At 49.7% G+C, this 20,091-nt stretch overlaps 11 protein-coding genes across 11 annotated transcripts; 5 read left to right on the top strand and 6 right to left on the bottom strand.

The window, feature by feature from the left end:
- Positions 1-2,227: 2,227 nt before the first annotated feature.
- L226DRAFT_527227 (uncharacterized protein) lies at positions 2,228-3,114 on the top strand (the record flags this gene model as incomplete). The annotated part of the gene is made up of 6 exons (XM_067679101.1): positions 2,228-2,437; positions 2,509-2,535; positions 2,627-2,653; positions 2,713-2,772; positions 2,821-2,827; positions 2,912-3,114. The coding sequence occupies 6 exons, from the start codon at positions 2,228-2,230 to the stop codon at positions 3,112-3,114; spliced, it is 534 nt and encodes a 177-aa protein (XP_067529076.1).
- A 2,200-nt stretch (positions 3,115-5,314) lies between these two features.
- L226DRAFT_426661 (uncharacterized protein) lies at positions 5,315-5,512 on the bottom strand (the record flags this gene model as incomplete). The annotated part of the gene is made up of 1 exon (XM_067674652.1): positions 5,315-5,512. A coding segment is annotated over one exon (198 nt), but the record flags the coding sequence as incomplete, so codon positions are not given.
- A 1,646-nt stretch (positions 5,513-7,158) lies between these two features.
- L226DRAFT_576383 (uncharacterized protein) lies at positions 7,159-7,588 on the bottom strand (the record flags this gene model as incomplete). The annotated part of the gene is made up of 3 exons (XM_067685345.1): positions 7,159-7,299; positions 7,355-7,499; positions 7,551-7,588. The coding sequence occupies 3 exons, from the start codon at positions 7,586-7,588 to the stop codon at positions 7,159-7,161; spliced, it is 324 nt and encodes a 107-aa protein (XP_067529074.1).
- A 1,245-nt stretch (positions 7,589-8,833) lies between these two features.
- Positions 8,834-9,157, top strand: L226DRAFT_576382 (uncharacterized protein; the record flags this gene model as incomplete). The annotated part of the gene is made up of 2 exons (XM_067685344.1): positions 8,834-9,018; positions 9,073-9,157. 2 exons carry the CDS (start codon positions 8,834-8,836, stop codon positions 9,155-9,157), a joined length of 270 nt encoding a protein of 89 aa, XP_067529073.1.
- A 392-nt stretch (positions 9,158-9,549) lies between these two features.
- On the top strand, positions 9,550-9,813 carry L226DRAFT_425099 (uncharacterized protein; the record flags this gene model as incomplete). Its single annotated transcript, XM_067674629.1, has 2 exons — positions 9,550-9,615; positions 9,679-9,813. Coding segments are annotated over 2 exons (201 nt in total), but the record flags the coding sequence as incomplete, so codon positions are not given.
- A 164-nt stretch (positions 9,814-9,977) lies between these two features.
- On the top strand, positions 9,978-10,225 carry L226DRAFT_576381 (uncharacterized protein; the record flags this gene model as incomplete). Its single annotated transcript, XM_067685343.1, has 2 exons — positions 9,978-10,076; positions 10,130-10,225. The coding sequence occupies 2 exons, from the start codon at positions 9,978-9,980 to the stop codon at positions 10,223-10,225; spliced, it is 195 nt and encodes a 64-aa protein (XP_067529071.1).
- A 423-nt stretch (positions 10,226-10,648) lies between these two features.
- L226DRAFT_437042 (uncharacterized protein) lies at positions 10,649-11,067 on the top strand (the record flags this gene model as incomplete). Its single annotated transcript, XM_067674773.1, has 2 exons — positions 10,649-10,792; positions 10,846-11,067. Coding segments are annotated over 2 exons (366 nt in total), but the record flags the coding sequence as incomplete, so codon positions are not given.
- Positions 11,068-11,385: 318 nt separating this feature from the next.
- L226DRAFT_527223 (uncharacterized protein) lies at positions 11,386-12,180 on the bottom strand (the record flags this gene model as incomplete). Its single annotated transcript, XM_067679100.1, has 5 exons — positions 11,386-11,547; positions 11,578-11,697; positions 11,788-11,946; positions 11,969-12,068; positions 12,107-12,180. The coding sequence occupies 5 exons, from the start codon at positions 12,178-12,180 to the stop codon at positions 11,386-11,388; spliced, it is 615 nt and encodes a 204-aa protein (XP_067529069.1).
- A 4,398-nt stretch (positions 12,181-16,578) lies between these two features.
- L226DRAFT_601246 (uncharacterized protein) lies at positions 16,579-17,422 on the bottom strand (the record flags this gene model as incomplete). The annotated part of the gene is made up of 2 exons (XM_067685682.1): positions 16,579-17,278; positions 17,336-17,422. Coding segments are annotated over 2 exons (787 nt in total), but the record flags the coding sequence as incomplete, so codon positions are not given.
- Positions 17,423-17,572: 150 nt separating this feature from the next.
- On the bottom strand, positions 17,573-17,731 carry L226DRAFT_427875 (uncharacterized protein; the record flags this gene model as incomplete). The annotated part of the gene is made up of 1 exon (XM_067674668.1): positions 17,573-17,731. A coding segment is annotated over one exon (159 nt), but the record flags the coding sequence as incomplete, so codon positions are not given.
- A 134-nt stretch (positions 17,732-17,865) lies between these two features.
- Positions 17,866-18,705, bottom strand: L226DRAFT_473346 (uncharacterized protein; the record flags this gene model as incomplete). Its single annotated transcript, XM_067676515.1, has 3 exons — positions 17,866-18,039; positions 18,095-18,298; positions 18,346-18,705. 3 exons carry the CDS (start codon positions 18,703-18,705, stop codon positions 17,866-17,868), a joined length of 738 nt encoding a protein of 245 aa, XP_067529066.1.
- Between the last annotated feature and the right edge of the window lie 1,386 nt (positions 18,706-20,091).

The raw sequence follows: 20,091 nt of genomic DNA, 5'->3' as shown, positions 1-20,091 counted from the left end.
GCAAATTGAAGACATCGACGACTCTTCGGGCGTTGGTCAATAACTTCGCCAAAGTCTTCATTCCCGCGCACCATCGGACTTCGGACTTCGGACTTCCCTTCGAAGTTCGACTTGTGCGCATAGTCCTAACAGTGGGAGACATCACGGTGGAGATGGTAGAAGCACCATCGGGTGGGGGAGCATGCAGGAGGCCGGGGAACAACATCGGGAGCCGGGCACACGTGGACAGTTTGCCGGAAACATAGCAAATGTCATATCAGAACATACATACTTGAAGGAATACGCATATGGGCAGAGGGCAGCCTCTTCATAACAGGCAGACAACAGCGCCTGCGGGCAGAAGGCGCAGACAAATTCAAAAAGGGCAGAAACCACGCAAGCGAGAACATAGGAAGGTAACACGTAAGATGAAATGAAAGATCAGAATAAGTGCATCTTACCGCCCACAGATAACGAAATTCACCACAGAAATCTCCAGCAGTATGGGATTTGGCTGAAAAGCCCTCTAATTAGTGGGCTGAAGTCCCCCGACCTGATGGGGCTTCTTAGGCTCTAGCCGTGGGAGGCACAGGTGGTCATGCAGGACCATGATCGATAATGGGCTGATTGGGGGTAGAGTAGAAGAGATGTGTCATGACTGAGACTTCATCTGATGTGACATCCCTCATCGGAGGGTCCTTGCATGTGGAGTTCAAAGTGTACATCAGAGAAGCCAGAAGTGGATGTAGGAGGTCAAGGAATAGCAGGGGGAGGGATGTCTCCATCTTGATCATCAGGTACGGGAACTGGCTGATTCCCATTCATAATCATGTTTCAGATGCAAGGTTGGGTGTCCTCCTCATTCCTGAACTTTTGCATCACACTGTAACTTGGTATTAAACATACTTTGGTCCTTTAGTTGTCTTCTCCCTTAGAGTCTGTACTAGCTTCAAGTCTAAACCCAGACTCTTTGTCGGACTCCAAATCCATTGATGGCCAAGGTCTATGGTTACTTGTACAATATTAGTTGAGGACTTAGCTTTTATATGGTTTTTCTGAGACTTTTGACAAGTCTCTCATATTGGAGTAGTTATTTACCTTGTACCTCTAGACACACAGTTCACAGTCTGCAGTCGCACAGCCTATCTTTGCACAGTATACAGCAGTATGGTTAGTCATCTCTTAGTCATACTATAGCACAGTTAGCATTGGTATTAGTATGCAGCATTTCAGACATGTATATAAGGACAATGCCTCAGAGTGCTCTCCAGCTTCCAATCTCTTATAACCAGCTCTCAGCCATTTATCTCACTTTTATCACAATGTTACTAGTGTTTATGTTCACTTTCAATATAGCAAACCAGGAACTTCTTACTAAGAGTTCAGCAAGATAGCTGAACAGAACAACCCTTTAGGCTTAGGTTTAAGGTCACACTCAAAAGTGTAGTTGGATAAATTGACCAATTAGTTGCACACTGAATAATGTATAAAAATACAATAAGTAATGGAAATAAGCCAATTGTTAGGACTGTGCTGTATTACTTATGTAGATAACTGGAGTAATAACAAAGTTGGGGTAAAAACAGTAACATGATTTAGTGAGGAGTTCAGTGAAGCTATTGGCAATGCCCTGAGGTAACATTGTCATCCTCTATTTTGAGAACTGGATCCAGAGTCTGGAGTAGAGTTTGGGTTGGGACTTAGAGTCACTATAGGCTCTAAGGGATAAGACAACTAAGTGCAAAGTCAAATTCTGAGGGTCAGATAGCCAAAGGTCTGGCTAGAGAGCAGAGGGTCCAATAAGCAAGGATAAGAGACATTGAATTAATGAGATATCCAAACTGAGGTTACATGCCTGCTGTGCCAGTACTTTTATACTAAAAGTTCTGTACATTGGAACACTACTGGAATCAGATTACCAATGTAAAAGTTAGTAAAAACCTAAGTAGAAGAAATAGGCATAAAGGGTCTGAGTGGAGGGGAGAGTCTGAGGGTTCGAGTCCACGTACGCTGCTAACTGGAAACACATAAGGCCTTGTTCTGGTGTGCGAAGTCTTCTGGATGTGCTCCATTTGTGAAACAAACTGGAGGTGTGGTAGAGGTAGGAGACAAGGCGCATCATGGCTGAAAGTGCTGCATTTAGACAGACTTCCCATGCAAAGTGTCTATCTCCCATTTTCGGTGCACTGGCGCTTACTACTTGGCTTCTTCACCCACCACCACGACTCCAAATTCTCAACATCTCTCCATGACAACTGAGGAGTGGGGAATTAGACTGTTGCAACTGCAATTTATGCTTGCAGGGTCTGTATTCAGAGAAGACTTCAATTCAATACCTGACAGTGAGCCACAACTTCACCTTTTTCTCTTACAACTTTCCATCTCTCTTGGAATCAGTTTCGTCAACTTCTTGGCCTGTTTGCTTGTCTCTCAGAAAGTAGCAGATAGTGATTGTACGGTACGAGTAGTAGAGATAACACAAAGATCGTTTCTGTGCCTTTCTGACTGCAAATGTTTTGATACACAAAGGTCCTAAGCAGTGCCAGCAAGTATAAGGTATAAACCGATAATGGTCTTCAGTTCTAGAAGGTGACAGCGGTAAGACATATACCTCACATTTGAGCAAATAACTATATTGACGACACAGGTTGGTAGCTCAAGAGCCTTGTCCACTGTAAGTCTGAGTAGCCCAGCTGCAGTGCCTCATGAAAGCCTATTAACCGCCTGTGCTAGACTAGTTCATCTAGCAAGCCTTTGAGGTCTTACCTCTTCAAAGATAACCATGGACAGTTGGTAAGTTCATGACACAAACAATGACCTCCTTATATTGCAACTAACTAGAACAGGTGTGAGTGATTGTACACGTTCTGAGCAGGCAACAACTGTCTCTATTCCATCACGAACATTCCCAACTGAATCTGCTTACCGACAGGGAGCACCATCAACCCGGTACATAGTCTATCATTTAGCAACTTGCTGCATCCCATAAATACCAATGTTGCTGCCCCAGAACCCGGTTATGTCCTTTGTACTACACACCCAAATGACCCACTTCTCAGCCGCCTTTGCATTGACCCTTTGGTGCTCAAGCTGGTCCATTTTGCAAATGAATGGGCACTGCACAATGAGATCTGAGATGGGTATCTGAGATGGGTGGATGAAGCTGGAGAAGGGCATGGCTTTGATCAGCAAAATCCTGATCACCTTGGCCAATAACCCTGAGTCAAAACCCATAGTGCGAGCCAAGCACTGGGCAGACCCTCACACCTTTGGCTATCACATGTCCACGCTCAGTACAGCCAAGCAGCAGCAGCCATTAGGAACACACGTGTGGCTATGACAGTTTTGGCAGTGTGACTTTCAATGAGCATTGCTATATGGATCGCACCTGACCTGGCCGTTAATGAGGTGCTGTTGTGGATCACAAAACTCTGAGACCAGGGCATTCCCAAGGAATGGATATTGGTTGTCCAAACCTCAGTGATCTTGCAATTCTATCACAGTCTCTATGTCTGTTAGGACTGTGCGCACAAGTCGAACTCTGAAGGGAAGTCCAAAGTCCAAAGTCTGATAGTGTGCGGAAAGTGAAGACTTTGGCGAAGTTATTGACCAACGCCCGAAGATATGTCGATGTCTTCAATTTGCGGAAGTCCAACAAGAGGCTCCGGAGTTTATACCAGAGCAAGCTATGAATAAGAGAGTCAAGCAGAGAATTAGGAACAGAGACGAGAACAGAAGTCGGGGGTCGGAGGTTGGAGGTCCAGTGGAAGGACAGATGGAGATCAGACGGAGGTTGGCAGAGAAGTCAGATAGATTGAGTTGCTGAGTAGTCGAGAGGGTAAACGAGATATCAAAACTGAAAAACTATGCGACTGTAAAGTTGGATTTATATACAAAAGTCTGAATGTCCGATAGGAGTAGAGACAGGAGGCGGACTGCGGAGATGATGGAGCAGAAGCAAATAACTGGACTAGTAAGTATAGGCAGCGGATACAGATGTCATAATACGATCAGATGACAGAGCGGGGGTCAGGAGTGATCGGAGTCCGGGTGGAAGTTTGGATAAGGCAGGAGGAAAAGGAGCAGGGGTGATGAAGTATTAGCTGGGAAAGGGGCAGAGTTCAGGGGTAGTCGGGTCGGGGTTGTGTCAGAGGAGCGACAGGATGGACTTGGGCACGGGATGTGACAGTGTCTGGAGTTGTCATCTATCTGAAGCTGTGCCCTTGGACTGATCACATCACCTGTTATTGTCAAGCCAAAGTGCCCCCCATTGGAGCTCTGTAGACCTGCACAATGGGTACATCTGCACTTTGCCAGTACTGAGACTGTTCTGCCCTCCACCAGTTGACTAGTTCACTCGTGGCTTTGCCCTGGACATGACTCACCTTCAGCTCATTGCAATGCTTTGCTGCTGACTCAGCGGAAAGTGCATGTCAGTTAATATTATGTGGATTCGCCTTCAGCTCATTGCAAGAAAGGACCTGTGTGCCAGTTTATATGCAGGAGATTTGCCTTCAGCTCAGCAAAAGTCCCTCAATTTATAAAGTTTGAAGTGTAAAGTGCATGTAATAATATCAATTCAGTGTTCATTTTATGTTTGGCCTGTTGTTACTGCTGGTTGTGAATTGTTTGGTTAGTACTTACCATTATATATTAGTTAATACTTGAAGCCTGCCCTAAACTCACTCTGAATTCAATATGATAATGATGATTATATTTGGATTCCAGTTAGTTATATTACGGTGTACATTGGATAAGAAGGTAGGTGGGGATAAAGAAGGGGTTAAAAAAAGTAAGCAAAACAAAAGACTGAGAGACTTCCAATCAAAGCTGGGGTAGGATTTCTTGATAGACTATATTCATGGTCCGCATGTCCTCCTTACCCTCTGCAAAAAAAACACCTTGATCTGCAAAGGTGATGTGCAGCGAGACAAAGTAACATAGAGTTGCCCATGACTGAACACAGGTGCGCTAAGATCCAAACCAACATGTGAAACTGACTGGCCCTGTGACTTATTGATTGTCATTGCAAGGTGAACAGAAAATTGATGACAGGTCAATAGAACAGGACTATCTTCATTGGAAGGTGTCACATTAAGTTGTGGAATAAAGACTTCTTTACCTGCATGATCACCACCAAGAATACGACAGTGCAACACTCTGGGCCTGATTTCCAACAATACCATCTGTGTCCCATTGCAGAGGCCATGTAATGGATCAATATTATGCAAGAGCATCAATGGACACCCAGGCTTGAGGGCAAGATGAGCCAGTGGCCTCTAATGGAATTCAGAAATTCTGGGGAGTTATTGTAGTGCCTATTATTATCATTCTCCACTTTATCTGCAGAATGCAGGACTGTTTCCTCTCCAGGAAATTTGTCCAAGATGGCCTGATTTAGATCATCAAATGCTTCATTTTTGGCAGAAAGAATGGTCCGCTCAAGGAAATATTCATCTGGCTTGCCAGGTACTTCAATTTCAGGATACAGAGCCTCAATGAGACCATCAACAGAGTTTGATGGAAGTTGCATGGTCTGAGGAAGCTCAACTTGACCATCAGCACCTGTATTGGTCCCAGCACCAATCTGAAGTAGCCAGGCAGCATGTGCAGCAGATTCAGCAGGCTGCAAAAGACGCATATTCTGTGTAAATGGAGCATGGTCACATTTTGCCACAGTGGGGATCTGCACAGAGTTGCTCCAACAATTGAGGCTGAGTACCATGCAGTATTGTGATATGACAGGTAGTGTTTGCTGAAAGTCTCCACCAAACAGAACAGTAAGGCCACCAAAGGGGAGATCTTTACTCATGACATCTCCAAGGGTGCGATCCACAGCTTCAATGGCATTGTGATGCTGCATTGGCACTTCATCCCAGATAACAATTCCAGTCTGCCTCAAGACTTCAGCCATGTCATCAGTTTTTTTTGATTGGGCATGTAGAGTCACTATGTATTGGAATGGGAATTTTGAAGCATGGATGAGCAGTGCGACCACCAACCAATCGTAGTGCAGCTATGCCAGAAGGTGCAACAGTCAATGCAATAGTATTGCACACAAAGATCTTCCCAAACTCTCCAGCACTATGTAAGAATGGTTTGCCCTCATTATGATCAACAGAGTGCATAACACTTTCAAATGCAGCAGCCTGCTCAGGATTGAACTTCTGATGGTTTGACACTACTGTTTCAACTAGCATCACAGGGTTATAGTTAAGTTCCTGCTGCAAGAGGGGATTATTCACTACAGCAGCCCATAGATGCTGAGGCATGTGCATTGGAGGAAAGTCAACTGATGATTTGTTCCAGCAGAACAATAGTTCATTAATCAGATGCAAGCCATAGTCATAAATTTGCTCTTGTGTTGGATTCTCTTTGTGCAGCTCTGTGGCAAGCTTGTGGCAAAGATCATCACATAAATGCTCCTTGAATTCATCCCATAGATTCACAGGATCTACAGGGTGTTGCCAGTGCAAGATAACAGCAAATAGACTTAGTGTTGCAGGGTCCGGTCCGTTTTTTGGCAGGACCAGGACCAGGACCAGGACCACCAAGCCCATGTAGGATCAGGACCGCGTTCCAGTCCTCAAAGGACCAGACCAAATATTGGTCTGGTCTTGGCTCAGGACCGGTCTTGGACTTATATCGGTCTGAGACCAGTCCTATGCGGTCTGGGACCGGTCTCGAGGGTGTCCAGGATGGCTTCAAGACCACTTAGCACAAAGTCGAAGCATATTTAACATACAGATTTATAAAAGTACTACATATTGTCCTCTTCTGAGGACATCAGCAGGACAGCTTGCACCTCAAAGGCTTCAAACTCTGCTAGTCCATCAATAACCTCGATGCTGTCCTCATTGATGCTTGCATAGTCGGAGATGGTACCCTTCCAGTGCCAATTAAGACACTTCTCTCCAGGATGTCAGGATCAAGCTGTGAGCAGCAATCTGTAGTGACCTCCTTTGCACAAGAGAAGAGGGACTCGGCCCCAGTAGATGCTGCAGGAACCGGGAGGATGTCCAGGGCAAGACGCGCAAGAGTCGGATAAGTACCGGTGCTCTCGAACCAGAGCTTGATGAGGTCGGTCGTCTTGGTCACCTCCGGCACGAGGTCAGCCTCGTAGCGTTGAAGCTCAGCCTTCCAGCCGTCAGCATCTGCCTTACCTTGACGCAAGAGTTGCTACCTAGCCCGGTCGTAGTCGTCCTCATCGGAGTCTGATCCAGGCGTGGTTTCACGGGCCTTTGTGGGCTCTGCAGAAACTGCGCTCACAGGTGTGCCGTTGTCTGTTGTGTTGAGCGCAGCCGTCCAATATTTCTTCACCTGTGTGATCATGTTACGTTAGCTGAGCTTGGCAGATCTGAATATATCAACTTACCGCTTTCTCAACAACTTCGCGCGCGTACTTCTGCCAGTTCTGAGCGTTCAGAACCCCAGCCGCGAGATCATTGTAGTACTCCTCCTCCCCTCCCCACTGTTCTTCAATATAGTGAAGCTTGAAGTATGGGTGCAGGACTGCGGGACTGCGGAGTACGTGAGAGAGTGCACATAAGTGAACAGGGAAAAATACGTACATAAAGCAAGCCTGTCCAAACAATGGCCGTACACACATAGTACATAATGCAAGTGGGGATAAAGTGTTCACCAACCAGAACATAGTTCCATATAATCCCCAGCTTTTGGCCATGTTTAATTGTCATATTAATGTGGAGATCTGCACTTCTGTGAAAGCTGTCAAATATATACATAAGTATATCTATAAAGGTCATGACAGGGCAACATTGGGGCAGTGAACAAGATAAGGAATATATTGATGCATGCTATATTGGACCACCAGAGGCAATGTGGCATTTGCAAGAGTGGCTGGTGCATGAAGAATTGCCTGCAGTATACTGTTTGCCTGTTCATTTGCAGAATGAACAAATGGTTTTCTTTGATGCAGAGGATGTGGCAGAAGAGGTAGTGAGCACAGCAGTCATCAAAGACTCATCTGACAGAATGGTTTGTTGCCAACCAGGTTTATCCGGAGGCAAGGTCTGTGCTCTACCAAGACTTTCCTGAAAAGTTTGTGTAGAACAAGAGCTCGAGAAAGTGGACACCATGGAAAAGTCGAATGGCTATTGGCCGCTTGCGTAGTGTGCATGTGCATCCATCTGCTGGAGAGCGCTTTTACCTACAACTTCTTCTCACAGTTGTAAAGGGTGCCCAGAGCTGGGAGGAACTTCTCATGTATAATGGCCAGCATTATGACACTTACAAAGCAGCCTGCTTGGCAAGGGGCTTACTGGAGGATAATGGTGAATGGAAAGACTGTTTGAGGGAAGCTGCAACTATGCAATCAGGGCAACAACTGTGTAGTCTATTTAGTGTTGCATGGTCCAGTCCAAGGACCAGTCCGAGACTGCGGTCTGGACCGGACTGCTTGGCATAGGACCAGGACCAGCAATGGTCTCAATCGGTCTCATATAACGGTCCAGTCCCGGTCTTCTTCAACTCAGCGAACCTTGCAGACCACTTGAGACCAGTTGGACCGGTCTCGGACTGCCCTCCAAGACTGGTCTTGGACCGGTCTGGAGGCTTTGACGCGCAATCAGGCAGCAGGAGTAACGGCCGGCACATAGCTGTACAGATCTTCGGATGGGGCCGGTCTACGTTCATGGATGCAAAATTTACCATAGTTGACTGTTTCTATGTCTCATCGCCTATTTATCTCCACGCATCTCCATCTGGCATCTACTGACCGACACGGACACGTTAATACATCAGAAAATAGCACAAAATGAGCGAGTGTGACAAAAAGCGAAAGAACATCGAAGACGCCCTATCCTAAGACAGACACAGCAATCCCAAGCCACCCATGAAGAAGAAGAAGCCGTCCAAAGAAGGCCATGCTGTTCTGAGTGGGAACGTCGGGACCCGGAGCAGTCGGAGGAAGAAGACGATCATTGATAATGATGACGTGCAACATCAGGATGAGGATGAGGATGAGGATGAGGGTGAGGGTGAGGATGAGGATGAGGGTGAGGAGGAGCTTGATGTTGTGTCAGTACGCTGGACATGTACTATGAGAGCTATCTGATGGAACTCACATGTCAGGGTGACGAAGACGCTCTTCCCAAACCCCAAAGAACCCGGCAGCATGCAGAGAGCGATCTGGTGCTGTTCTTCGGGCCACTGGTAACCATGTGCTTCAAGGTGCCTGGAAAAGGCAAGAACGTCAAAAAGGTGAAAAAGGGGTACAAGGAAAGGGGGCATTGGTGTAGCACATGCCGGTATGTAGGAATCATCAGGCAGAGACTTGGATACTTACTGGTTGTTTACAGTGCCAAGGCTGATGGAGAGCACGCGGGTTGATACCGGGGAGGGGACTTGTCGTGCTGCCGCCACATTGCGCACATGCACTACAAGGAATATAGTTGGTTGTGCAAGCAGGAGGGAATAGAAGAGCAGACAGAGGCAATGAAGAAAGTGCAGGCAGAGAGAGAAAGAGCAGCTGCAAAAGCAGTGGTGGCAGGAGCGAAGAGGGGAAAGGAACAGACGACGCTCGACCTCATTGTGAAGAAGGTTCAGGCCCCAACGTCCTTCTCTCCTGATAGTATCTTACAACATGTGACCATCCTCATTGTGACCGGGGACCAGGTACATTGGTGGCAGTCTCCTTATGGTACGCAAAGGCTCGGAACTCATGTCACTCCTTCTCAGCCTCTCATCCTTGCAAATGACATCGCTTTTCGCAACTGTCTGGTTGCGATGCGCCCCAAGATGCTCAAGTCCAAGCTCCCCACACAAACTACAGTATGCACATGGGTCACGAATAACTTCATCACTTACCTTGAGGGCGTGGTAGCTGACATCAAAGTGACCCCAGGGTGCGTGTCTGTCCTCTGGGACCTGTGGACAGCACCGCACACATCCACACCGTTCCTCGGGATGATCGCGACATGGATCAATATCAATGAGAAGACCAAGATCTTGAACATGCGCTCTGAGGTCGTCACACAATGCACCGGATCCTGGGCAAGCACAGCGGTGTCAACCTCGGCCGCTATTTCATCCTGTTCACCGACCGGGCGGGTATCACATCAAAGACGTACTCAAAGGTATGTTTCATTTCCTCAGTGTCTATGCATCACTGACATTTTGTGATTTACAGCTTGGTCACATCACTAATGACAATGCGTCAACCAATCTAAAGACTGCATACGAGGCTGCAGACCGCCTAGCCCAACGCGGCATCCTTGGGGACTGAAAGGCGGCTGAGAAGGATCTCGGGTACGCGTCGAACACCGACTGGCTCAAGTTCATCATGGAGGAGCCCGAGCTGCTTGCGCTCTTCAGTACACAGTGGTGCGACGGGCTTCTCGATGCCATCGTAGCTTGAGGGGTGCCACGCGGTACTGCTCACCACTTCTTCCACTCCGGTATGATCTATTACTGACTGGTTCATGCACCGCAGATTCAGGTGTCTGGACCTCACAAGTTGTACTTCGAGGACCTCCAGCGCACCCTCGGCATCGTCACCCCCCTCGTCATTCCGCTCCACGGCAATACACGCTGGGGTAGCGCGCACAAGATGCTCGTGCGCGCATATCATCTGCGCGAGGTACGTACTCATATTTGCTGTCCAAATTGATCACTTGCTCATGTCTATTGTAACAAGGCTGTTGATCAATTCATTGGCATGGCCGACCTGAAGTTTGGGCCTATTACAAAGCTGCGCTGCAAGGGAGAGCCAACCAAGAACATCCGGTGGACGGCGTTCCAGCTCACAGATGCAGATTGGGCGAAGATCAAGCTCTGCACTGAGATTCTTGCGGTATGTCGTCTGACTCAGTCGCGCATGAATATGCCTGACCACCAGCTGTACAGGATGCCAACCGCTATCATCAAATTTGCTCCAGCACGCGCATGCCAACTCTTTGGCAGGTTATTCCTGCCATGGAGGCGCTCTCGTCACGCTGGGAGAAGAAGGCTGAAGACCCGAAGTATGCACTCTTTCACGATGCCATCCGCGCAGCGCTGGAGAAGCTCCTCAAGTATTACAAGCAGCTTGACAAGGCCGATGCGTACATCCATACACTGGATACCCATCTTCATCCATAGTTGTCTCAGCACAAAAGTCACGTGGATAGTGTTTGCTACATTTCTTCTGGTCATCAAGGCATCTCTCACCACACAGATGAAGCATACAATGTGTAACAGTGGCAAACAGTTGGGGTTCTGTTACAGGATCAGGTAACTGTGCATGTACAGTTCACCATGGCTGCATCTCTGATCTTATGTTGATCCTGTAAAAATATTAAGAGATGCATATGTGGGGAAGTTAATGGTATATACATCTGCAGCAACATCTCCAAAGAATCCATCCTTGATAAGTTTCAAAAGAGCCTGTTTCTTCAAGTGAAACACTCAAGCTACAATATCAGGACGATCAGCAGCATCCTGCTTGTGAGCATGGTCACCCCCAGCCAGATCTAACAAAGCTTCTTGACCCTCAGGCCAGTTTGGATTTGCCGTCATGGTGAGAAATATATTAGGCTTATGGAATCTCTGGCATATTGCCATTGAATCCTGAAATGATTGATACATATGATGACTAACATTTGTCAACAACCTCCTACTGGCAAAGACGCACCAAGTGGTGAATGCAAACACCCACCGTGACCCGGAGCTGCTGTATTGAGCTGGAGACAAGGTGCTGTTGTCCACGTTCCATTGCCACTGCGAGTACATGCAGCATGTTGTACACAGAGTTGCCAAATTCATGGTATGCTACAATGGACCACGGCACACCCGGACTCCTCGACTTACACCCTCGACCTCCCTCCCTCCATGAACATACACCCTACCTTTCATGCTTCGCTCCTTCGCCCCCCTCCCAACGATGACAACCTCTTCCCGCGACAACACCCCAAACCTGGTCCTGTGGTGACACCCAATGGTCAAGAGGAGTTCTTTGTAGACCGTATTCTAGATCAATAACGGCGAGGACATGGGTGGCAGTATCTGGTTCAATGGCGAGGGTATGGATCTGGTTCGGACAGCTGGCTCCCCAGCTCAGAGGGCGGAAACTCGAAGCTCTGGACATCTTCCTGCAGGAACACAGACTCGCATTGTAGTCCCCACGCACGCACACATCCCCCCACTGTTCTTGCTCTTCCTCAGAGTGGGGAAGAGTGTAACACTTGCTCGAGTATTACACATGTTGATGCTGGCCTCCCGCTTCCGGACATTTGTTCTTTCCTTTTACATTATGTATGTATATACATAGCGCTCTCGGTCCTGCGTTGTCCAACTTACCCTTGAACAATGCAGATACGCTCTCTTTTGTGCTCTCCCCTCTGTATCTCCAACTTACCCTTTGTACCTCTTCACATCTTCTGTACTTGTACAAATAACTGAGCAATCCATACAAACAATAAGAACCACACAAACGACATCAGAAGTGGTGATTGGTTCTATGTGTGTAGGCTATTCCTCCTAGAACATTATAATGCTAAAAGCAAATATTTGATTCACAATCACACAAAATTGTATACTTTATGACAAAAACCATGTGAACATCTCAGTACATGTTATCAAGTGCAGCCTCAAATGGCAGATGTCCATCATTGAGCCATCTGGAAGTTTATCTTCAACGCAACCTACAACCTGAATCATGCACACCATCAGTAATTTGGCTCTCTCCGCATGTACACCCCAGAACTATACAGAGAACTCACTGCTGGAGTGGTTGTTTTGAAGCCTATATGAAGATGTTCACACTGAAAGTGACAAGTGGTGAATGGATGGAACCCTGCAGGAAACAGACGTTCTATCACTTGTGAGATTGTGAGAGGGGAAGTATGAATATTCTTACTTGTAGATATGTCTATGGTATGAAGAGAATATAGTACAATGCCTCAAAAGTGTTGAAGAACATGGACAGGTGCAAAAATCATCTTGTGTGCCAATTCCACTTTTCCATCTCTGCACTAGAGTCTGTGGCAATTCTCTGTAGTCACAGATATACTACAAGAAGCACTGGGACCACTCTCTCCCTCAATCAGAATAAGATGATGCGACAAACGAGAGACAGCACAATTGTGCCACCTCTAGAGCCCTCAGTGTCATCTGCACACTCCCTCCCTGTCCACTGCCCACCTCTGCATCTCCCCTACGACCTCCCATGACAACAACAAGCTCAATAGCTTGATGAACTGATGCAGCACACAGATGGTGCTGAGACGAGTGAGGAATGGCACCATCCCGCTGTCTCTAAAGTCCTCAGCATGGTCTGCATGCTTGCACACTCCACCCAACTCACCTGCCTCACTCACCTACCTCAGGTTCCCTCCTCCAACCAATAATAAGTAATCATAGAGTAGGGAAAACAATGAAGAGGATGAGGTCTGGAACATGAACAGAAACCAGAAGGGGAGATGAGCATTAATTAATACACCTCTCTGAAGGTTGAGAATGAGGAGGAAGGGGTGATTATGATCTTCTTTGACTTTTTGACATCTGTCTTTGTTCAATGTATACTCAATCAGTTGGCCTCTCACCTTCCTGGTCGACCTGCATGCATGGGAGCACCGCTGCTGACAACAGGAGCAGGAACACCACTGGCGACAGGAGAGTCCCAGCAGTGGCAACTCATTCAATGATATTGCTGCTTTGAAGTGGGGCCAATGGCATTGGCAGAGTATGGGCCTCATGCCTGTGCTTGCACTTCTCAGAATGCTGGAACATAGTGGTGCTGCAATGCTCCTGGAAACGAGCCTCATGGTTAGCTGACACCCACACAACATATTGTTGATGGTAAACTGGGGCTTGGGAGCAGGTGCAGGTGTGGGAGCATCTTGTTGAACTCCGAGTGATTACTCGAGTTCCTGTTACCCGTTCAAGTCGCGATTTATTCCCTGTGATGACCGCATTGCATACTTACACCTCTCTTTACGATTAGTCGCTCGCTACTTTCCCCTCCGAGTTATTGGCGCTTCTACCACCATTTAATATTTGCGCAGTCCCGGGATTGAACACCCAACTTCCAGCTGATGCAGCAATTTTTCTTTTTCGCTTTGTTGATTCTTTGAGCGCTCTCTGAGCGCTGTGGCTTGGTCTACTGTACAGTTGCATAGCTTACGTAACACGCACTGTACAGACGGTGCTGTGTCGAGCTCTGGAGTCCTTAGACTTCACAGAGCTTGAGTCCTTAGATTTCACAGAGCTCGACATAGGTGTGTAGATTGGCTTTTGTCAATATATAAGACTTCACAGAGCTCGACATAGGCCATTGTGATCGCTCTAAGGCGCACTGCAGCCAACAGGTTATGAGCCCTGCGCTCTGACTGCCTCAAGACGTCCATACCCGCCAGTCCAACCGCTCTGAAGCCTTCCCTGGGTGTCCACCCGCTGCCCCTTCGCTCTGCTTGACGCATTTTCGCTCTCTGGCCATCTCGTGCGTTCTTTTGTTGATTTCTTCCCCATCTCTCGTCAAAACCCCCCCATCTTCGCACCGTCGCTCCGTCGCCACGTCACACGTCTGCCGTCATGGCGCCGTCCCCTGCAACGTTCCCCAAGCTCTCCAATCGAAACTACCAGCAATGGCGGCTCAATATGGAGGCCAGGCTCCGAACCCTTGGTGCCATGCGCATTGTGCAGGGTACTGAGACCAGGCCGGCCTTCACGGCGCCGCTGGACAGCGGTGAACGTCGAGAACTGCGCGACTACGATGCCCGGGTGGATGTGGCGGCTGGGGAGATATGGAACTGCGTGGAGAGGGAGCAGCAGACGCATCTGGAGGCGATCCGAGACGATCCTGAGGCGATGTGGAAGAAGCTGGAGTCTGTGCACATGCAGAAACGTCCCGGTACGCGTTTTAACACCTATAACGCGCTCCTATCGCTCTCCAAGGCGGATGGCGAGTCCCTGAGCACCCTCTCAACGTGAGCCTCGCAGCTCAAGTCCGACATGAAGGCCCTCCGTCCCCCGTCGTTCGATATCACAAAACTCGACGACGAGCTCGTCCTCATGGCGCTCATTCGTGCTCTCCCCGCCGAATACAACGCGCTCCGTCAAACGCTACTGCTGGACGACGCTCTGACGCTCGAGAAGCTCCAGGACACGTTTGTTGCGCTCGAAAACCAGCCTGGTGCGTCGTCATCGACCCCCGTCCTCTCCCACGCCGCCTCCACGCTGTCCTGCACGTTCTGCGGTCGTTCTGGTCACTCCGAAGACCAGTGCTTCGCTCGTCGCGACGCCAGCACGCGGGCGAAGGAGAAGGCTGCCCAGCGCACGAACTACCAGCGTGGTGCAAAGTCCAAGCGCAAGGAGACGGCATCTGAGGTCTCGAAGGACTCGAAGGACGCGTCGGACACCGCCCAGGAGTCCGCTGGTGCGGCTACTGTGAGTGCTGGTTGCGCTTCTGCCCTGCTGTCTGTCTCGGACCGCGCTTTGTGGCTCTCCTCGCCAGCTGCAGCTAACTGGAACACCGACACAGGTGCTTCTGCACACATGACCCCGCATCATCACTGGTTCCGCTCGTACTCGCCCCACGTCATCCCCATCCGTCTTGCCAACTCGCACATCGTCTACTCTGCTGGGTTGGGGTCGGTGGTGTTTCAGCCTGCGGAGAGGGAGGGGGTTGTACCGCCTGCAGTCGTACTACACGATGTCCTGCATGTTCCTGCGCTTGCCAGCAATCTACTGTCCGTCTTTCACCTCACGCGCGAGAAGGGCTACACCGTCGAGCTGCGCGCATCGAGCGCGCTCTTCTCTCACCAGGGGGAGTGCGCTTTGAGGCCGCGGTCAACGAGCACAATGTGGGCTATCTGTGCGGCCGCACTGTGTCTCAGGCAAAGAACGCGCTCTCTGCGTCTTCAACGTGCGAGGAGGACGAGTCTCTCTGGCACCAGCGCTGCTCGCACATCAATCTCGACGATCTGCGTGCGGTGATCAAGAAAGGGCTCGTCATCAGCCTGACTCTGCGCTCGAAGCGAAAGCCAGACCCCATCTGCGAGCTGTGCCTCGCTGGCAAGCTCCTCGTTTTGCCTCCCGGAAATTCATCCCCATCGCCCTGGTCCACACAGACCTTAAGGGACGTCTCCCGGTCGCAACCCCTGAAGGCTACGTCTACTGGATGACGTTTGTCTGCGATGCGACGCGTTTCTGGGTGGTCGCATACCTGAAGCGCAAGAGCGACGCATTTGCAGCGTTCAAAGCGTACAAGGCGTATGCTGAGAACTGCCTGGGTCTCAAGATCAAGGCTACACGCGACGACAAGGGCGGGGAGTACATGGGCAGGGAGTACGCTGACTTCTGCATCGAACACGGCATCCACCGTCAGCACACGGAGCCAGACGAGCCACACCAGAATGGTGTCGCAGAACGCGCAAATCACACGATCTCCGAAGGCTCCACTGCTCTCCTTGCGCAGTCAAAGCTGCCTCCTTCGTTCTGGGGCCATGCCGTTGCCACCTTCGTCCACACACGCAACCACATGCCCACCTCTGCGCTCAATGGCGGCATCCCCTACACCGCATGGAAGGGCAACGGTCGGAAGCCAGATGTGTCGTACTTCCGCACATTTGGCTGCCTGGCGTACGTGCTTGTGCGGAAGAAGGACCAGAAGGCGCTTGAACCGCACTCGCGCAAGTGCATCTTTGTTGGCTATCCGGAGGGCACCAAGGCCTGGCGGTTCTGGGATCCTGCCGCGAAGAAATTCATCATTTCGTCGCATGCGGTCTTTGACGAATGCTGCTTCCCTGGCAACTCGCCGTTCATCAACGTCTTTGGCCTGCCGCTCGACGACGTTCACATCCCTGGTGACCCTGACGCTGCGGACAAGGCCCCAGAGGACGTCCCGGACGTGCCAGAGCTGCCTGATCAGGGGGGAGACGACTCGGATGATCCGGCACCTCCACCACCTCCTGTGCCTGTCGTCCCACCGCCAGGTGACGATGCACCGCGCGAACGCTCCCCTGTTATCGACAACAAACTCACGAGCAGCAGCCGTGCGTGAGGAGAAGCGGAGGTGAGCGGAAGACGAACCTTCAACACATCGCGCAGCTGCTTGAGAATGTTCCACTCTCGGGCATTCAATTCGTACGCGCGGAGACCCAAATCCCTGTTGGACGTAATGCGGCGATATACACTCTTGTAGTCGTAAGTAGCGAGGGCCATGTCGTAGGTTGAATTCCAACGTGTTTGCACATCTCGAGGGATGAGTTTGTCTGGCAGTCCGAGCTTCGCGGCATAGCTCACGCCAGGCAGGCAACAAGATTGTGGGTGAGTTAACAATCTTGTATGCCAGCTTACGGACCTGGATTTGTCCCATGGTTAGTCCGGCGCACATGAAAATTTGCTACAGGTGACGGACCTTGGCTAACACCAACTTCACGGGCACGATCTGCCGCTCAAACTCTACACGCTCCTCCTCGCTCAATGTTCTGACCTCATCGACCCAGTCCTTGTCGTCCCCCAAAGGTGCATCCTCCCCTTCCTCCTCACGATGTGTCGCTAAAGTCGCTGCGTCCTCCTCTGCCAAGTCAGCAAGCTCAAGAAGGGCATAAACATCCTCGTCGACCTCGGACTGTGTTTTGTTCCCCTTCTTGGCGTCGAACTGCCGCAACAGAGACCTGGCAACAAGATTCACGATGTGTGCAAAGCACCGGGTGCGGTGGAAGTCGCCTTCGAACGCGGGGAGGAGTTTTGCGAGATGCGCAATCATCGTGTCATTGTTTGACGCGTTGTCGCATGTCACATTCATGATCTGCGATACCTGGTGAGTCATTCTTCTTCGCAGACTCTGACTACAGCACGAACCTTCTTGTCCAGCCCAAGATCCAACAAGACGTCCGCAAATTTCTCTGCCATGTTGATCCCAGAGTGCGACTGTGCACGGACGGATCAGAAATGGTACGTATGATATCTCAAGCATGTAGGTGCCTTAGCTAACTCAACAATATCAAGGATAGTCAGCGGTGCTCCGTCGAGCTCCAGGTGTACCGTGAACGTGATGAACGGGCGGTGGTTGGGTGAAGTCCAGCCGTCCGTCGCAAAATGTAGCCACCCAGCGTACTCCTGCGCGCACAAGCTTGTGAGTAGTGTGATAGACATGAGGTGACCGCACACTGACCTTGAGCATATCAGACAGGCGCACTCGTATGATGGCAAACATCGCTTTCAGGTCGTGGGATATCGTCGTGGGCGAGGGGATGTAGTACAATGGGCGGCCGGTCAACATCAAGCGCAGGAAACCCGGATCCTTCACGATGGCGAACGGCCGATAACTCTCAGCCACCCAGCGAACAAATTGGATCCTAACCAAGGCGTCAAAACCCTACAAAACACGCAAACCAAGATGGAACTCTTACCAGATCTGTGAACGCGAGTCAGCGGCTTATTAGAATAGGTGAGCGCCGCGCCTTTTTTCGCCAGTGCAAAGAACTCAGTTATCCTGCCATTCTGCAGGATCTTCACCACCAAAGTATTGTGCACACGCGTCGCATCTCCGAGCTCCATAGCCTGCTCGACGGCTTCATCTCCCCAACAGGTGCGTGCATGCTTAAATAGGTTTCCACTTGAAGCACGATCACCGGTGTCAAGGAACCTGTGCACAGGCTTTTCGGATTGGCATACTCGAGCTCCACAGCGGAAGATCAGACACCGGCGCCCTTTCACGACCTCAACCTCAACCTCAGCTTTGAAGAACACATACGCGCAGGAATGCCAGCGACTCGACAACATCGCTGCATCATTGAAATAAGCATCTCCGGTCAGGGCACAAGGTGGGTCTCACTTACCGATAAGTTCCTCATCGTCGAGAGCGCTGAGGTCCTCTCCCTCTTCATCCTCCTCCGCGGCCTTGTCCCCGCAATCCTCTGGCTCCTTACCTCCGAGCATGACGAGCCCATCCTCCTCCAAGGCTTCGTCCGATCCACGCGTTATGCACTTCTTCTTTTTTGGCGGCGCATCTTCTGGGGCATCTTCATCAGAAGACAACTCAACAATCTTGCGCGTCTTGGAGCCGGAGCCGTTGGGCTTACTACGAGCGCGCTTCGCCTCGGCTGTCTTCTGCGCTGCTTTCTTACGTGCACCCTCACGGGCTGCTTGTTTACTCTTGCCTGCGGTGGAAGTTGAACGCGTCATGGGGTAGGTCAGATGAAGTAGCTGTAGTGTTTGCAGATAGCCTTCAGAGTGCAAGAGCACCATCTCGTACAAATATCCAATGTATTTTCTTATGTAATACATTGTGTGCCGGCCTGCCGAGACCAGAACGTTACAGTTCTGACGCCACACCCAAGAAGACATTCAGAATTGGCCGGAAACTGGCCGCAACGATCAGTATCCTAGGCTCGACCCACGGGTTTGCTGCATTTGGGTACGGGTTTGGCGTGGGTACAAATATGGCTACCCGTATCCACACCCACGTGGGTATATGTACATGTACCCGCGCGGGTTACCCGTACCCGTGCCATTCCCTAGATTATTTACGGTTCTTGGCAGTTTCTGACGGAAATTTTCGGACTTCCGGGGGGAATACGAGAGATAATGATTTCATATTCACTTATTCCAGGGACACCGTTTGTTTTCAAGCGCGATAACGAAAAGGAACGAGACTTCCCAGTAACATAGTATTTTATACGAATATACTAGTTTCTTGATCAGACAGGTTTATTAATAGCTTCAATCGAACAAAATCACATTGATACAAGGGTAAACGGATAGAGACAATGCAACACGGATAATAATGATACAGTACACAATAAAAACAGTAAAGGGAAGCGAGCTCGCTATACATGTGCAGGCTTCACGATGTGTCCCGGGTCAGTGGCCATGAGGGCCATGCAGTGCAGTATCATCATGGAGAAACACGTACATGACAATGTAAGACATGTGACGACCTCAGGGTTAGATAGTCTTAGGATGGAGTCATCAGTGCACCAGCGAGGCAATCATTGACAAAAGACACACCTGCTTCTCCTGCGGAAACATCTGAAAGAAGACCAAGTGCGTACCTGAGACTGGGAACATGCAATGATCCTGGGGCTGGATAGTACTGGCTTGCTGTCATCAGCATGTCAGTAGATTGCAAGGAATGCAAAGTGCAAAGGTGACACACCTCAGCCTGGA

This window comes from Lentinus tigrinus (genome assembly GCF_003813185.1).
Source record: "Lentinus tigrinus ALCF2SS1-7 unplaced genomic scaffold L226scaffold_62, whole genome shotgun sequence".
In the NCBI taxonomy this organism is placed as follows: Eukaryota; Fungi; Basidiomycota; class Agaricomycetes; order Polyporales; family Polyporaceae; genus Lentinus; species Lentinus tigrinus.
The sequence above is the reverse complement of the archived record's forward strand: the minus strand, read 5'-3'. Positions and strand labels throughout refer to the sequence as shown.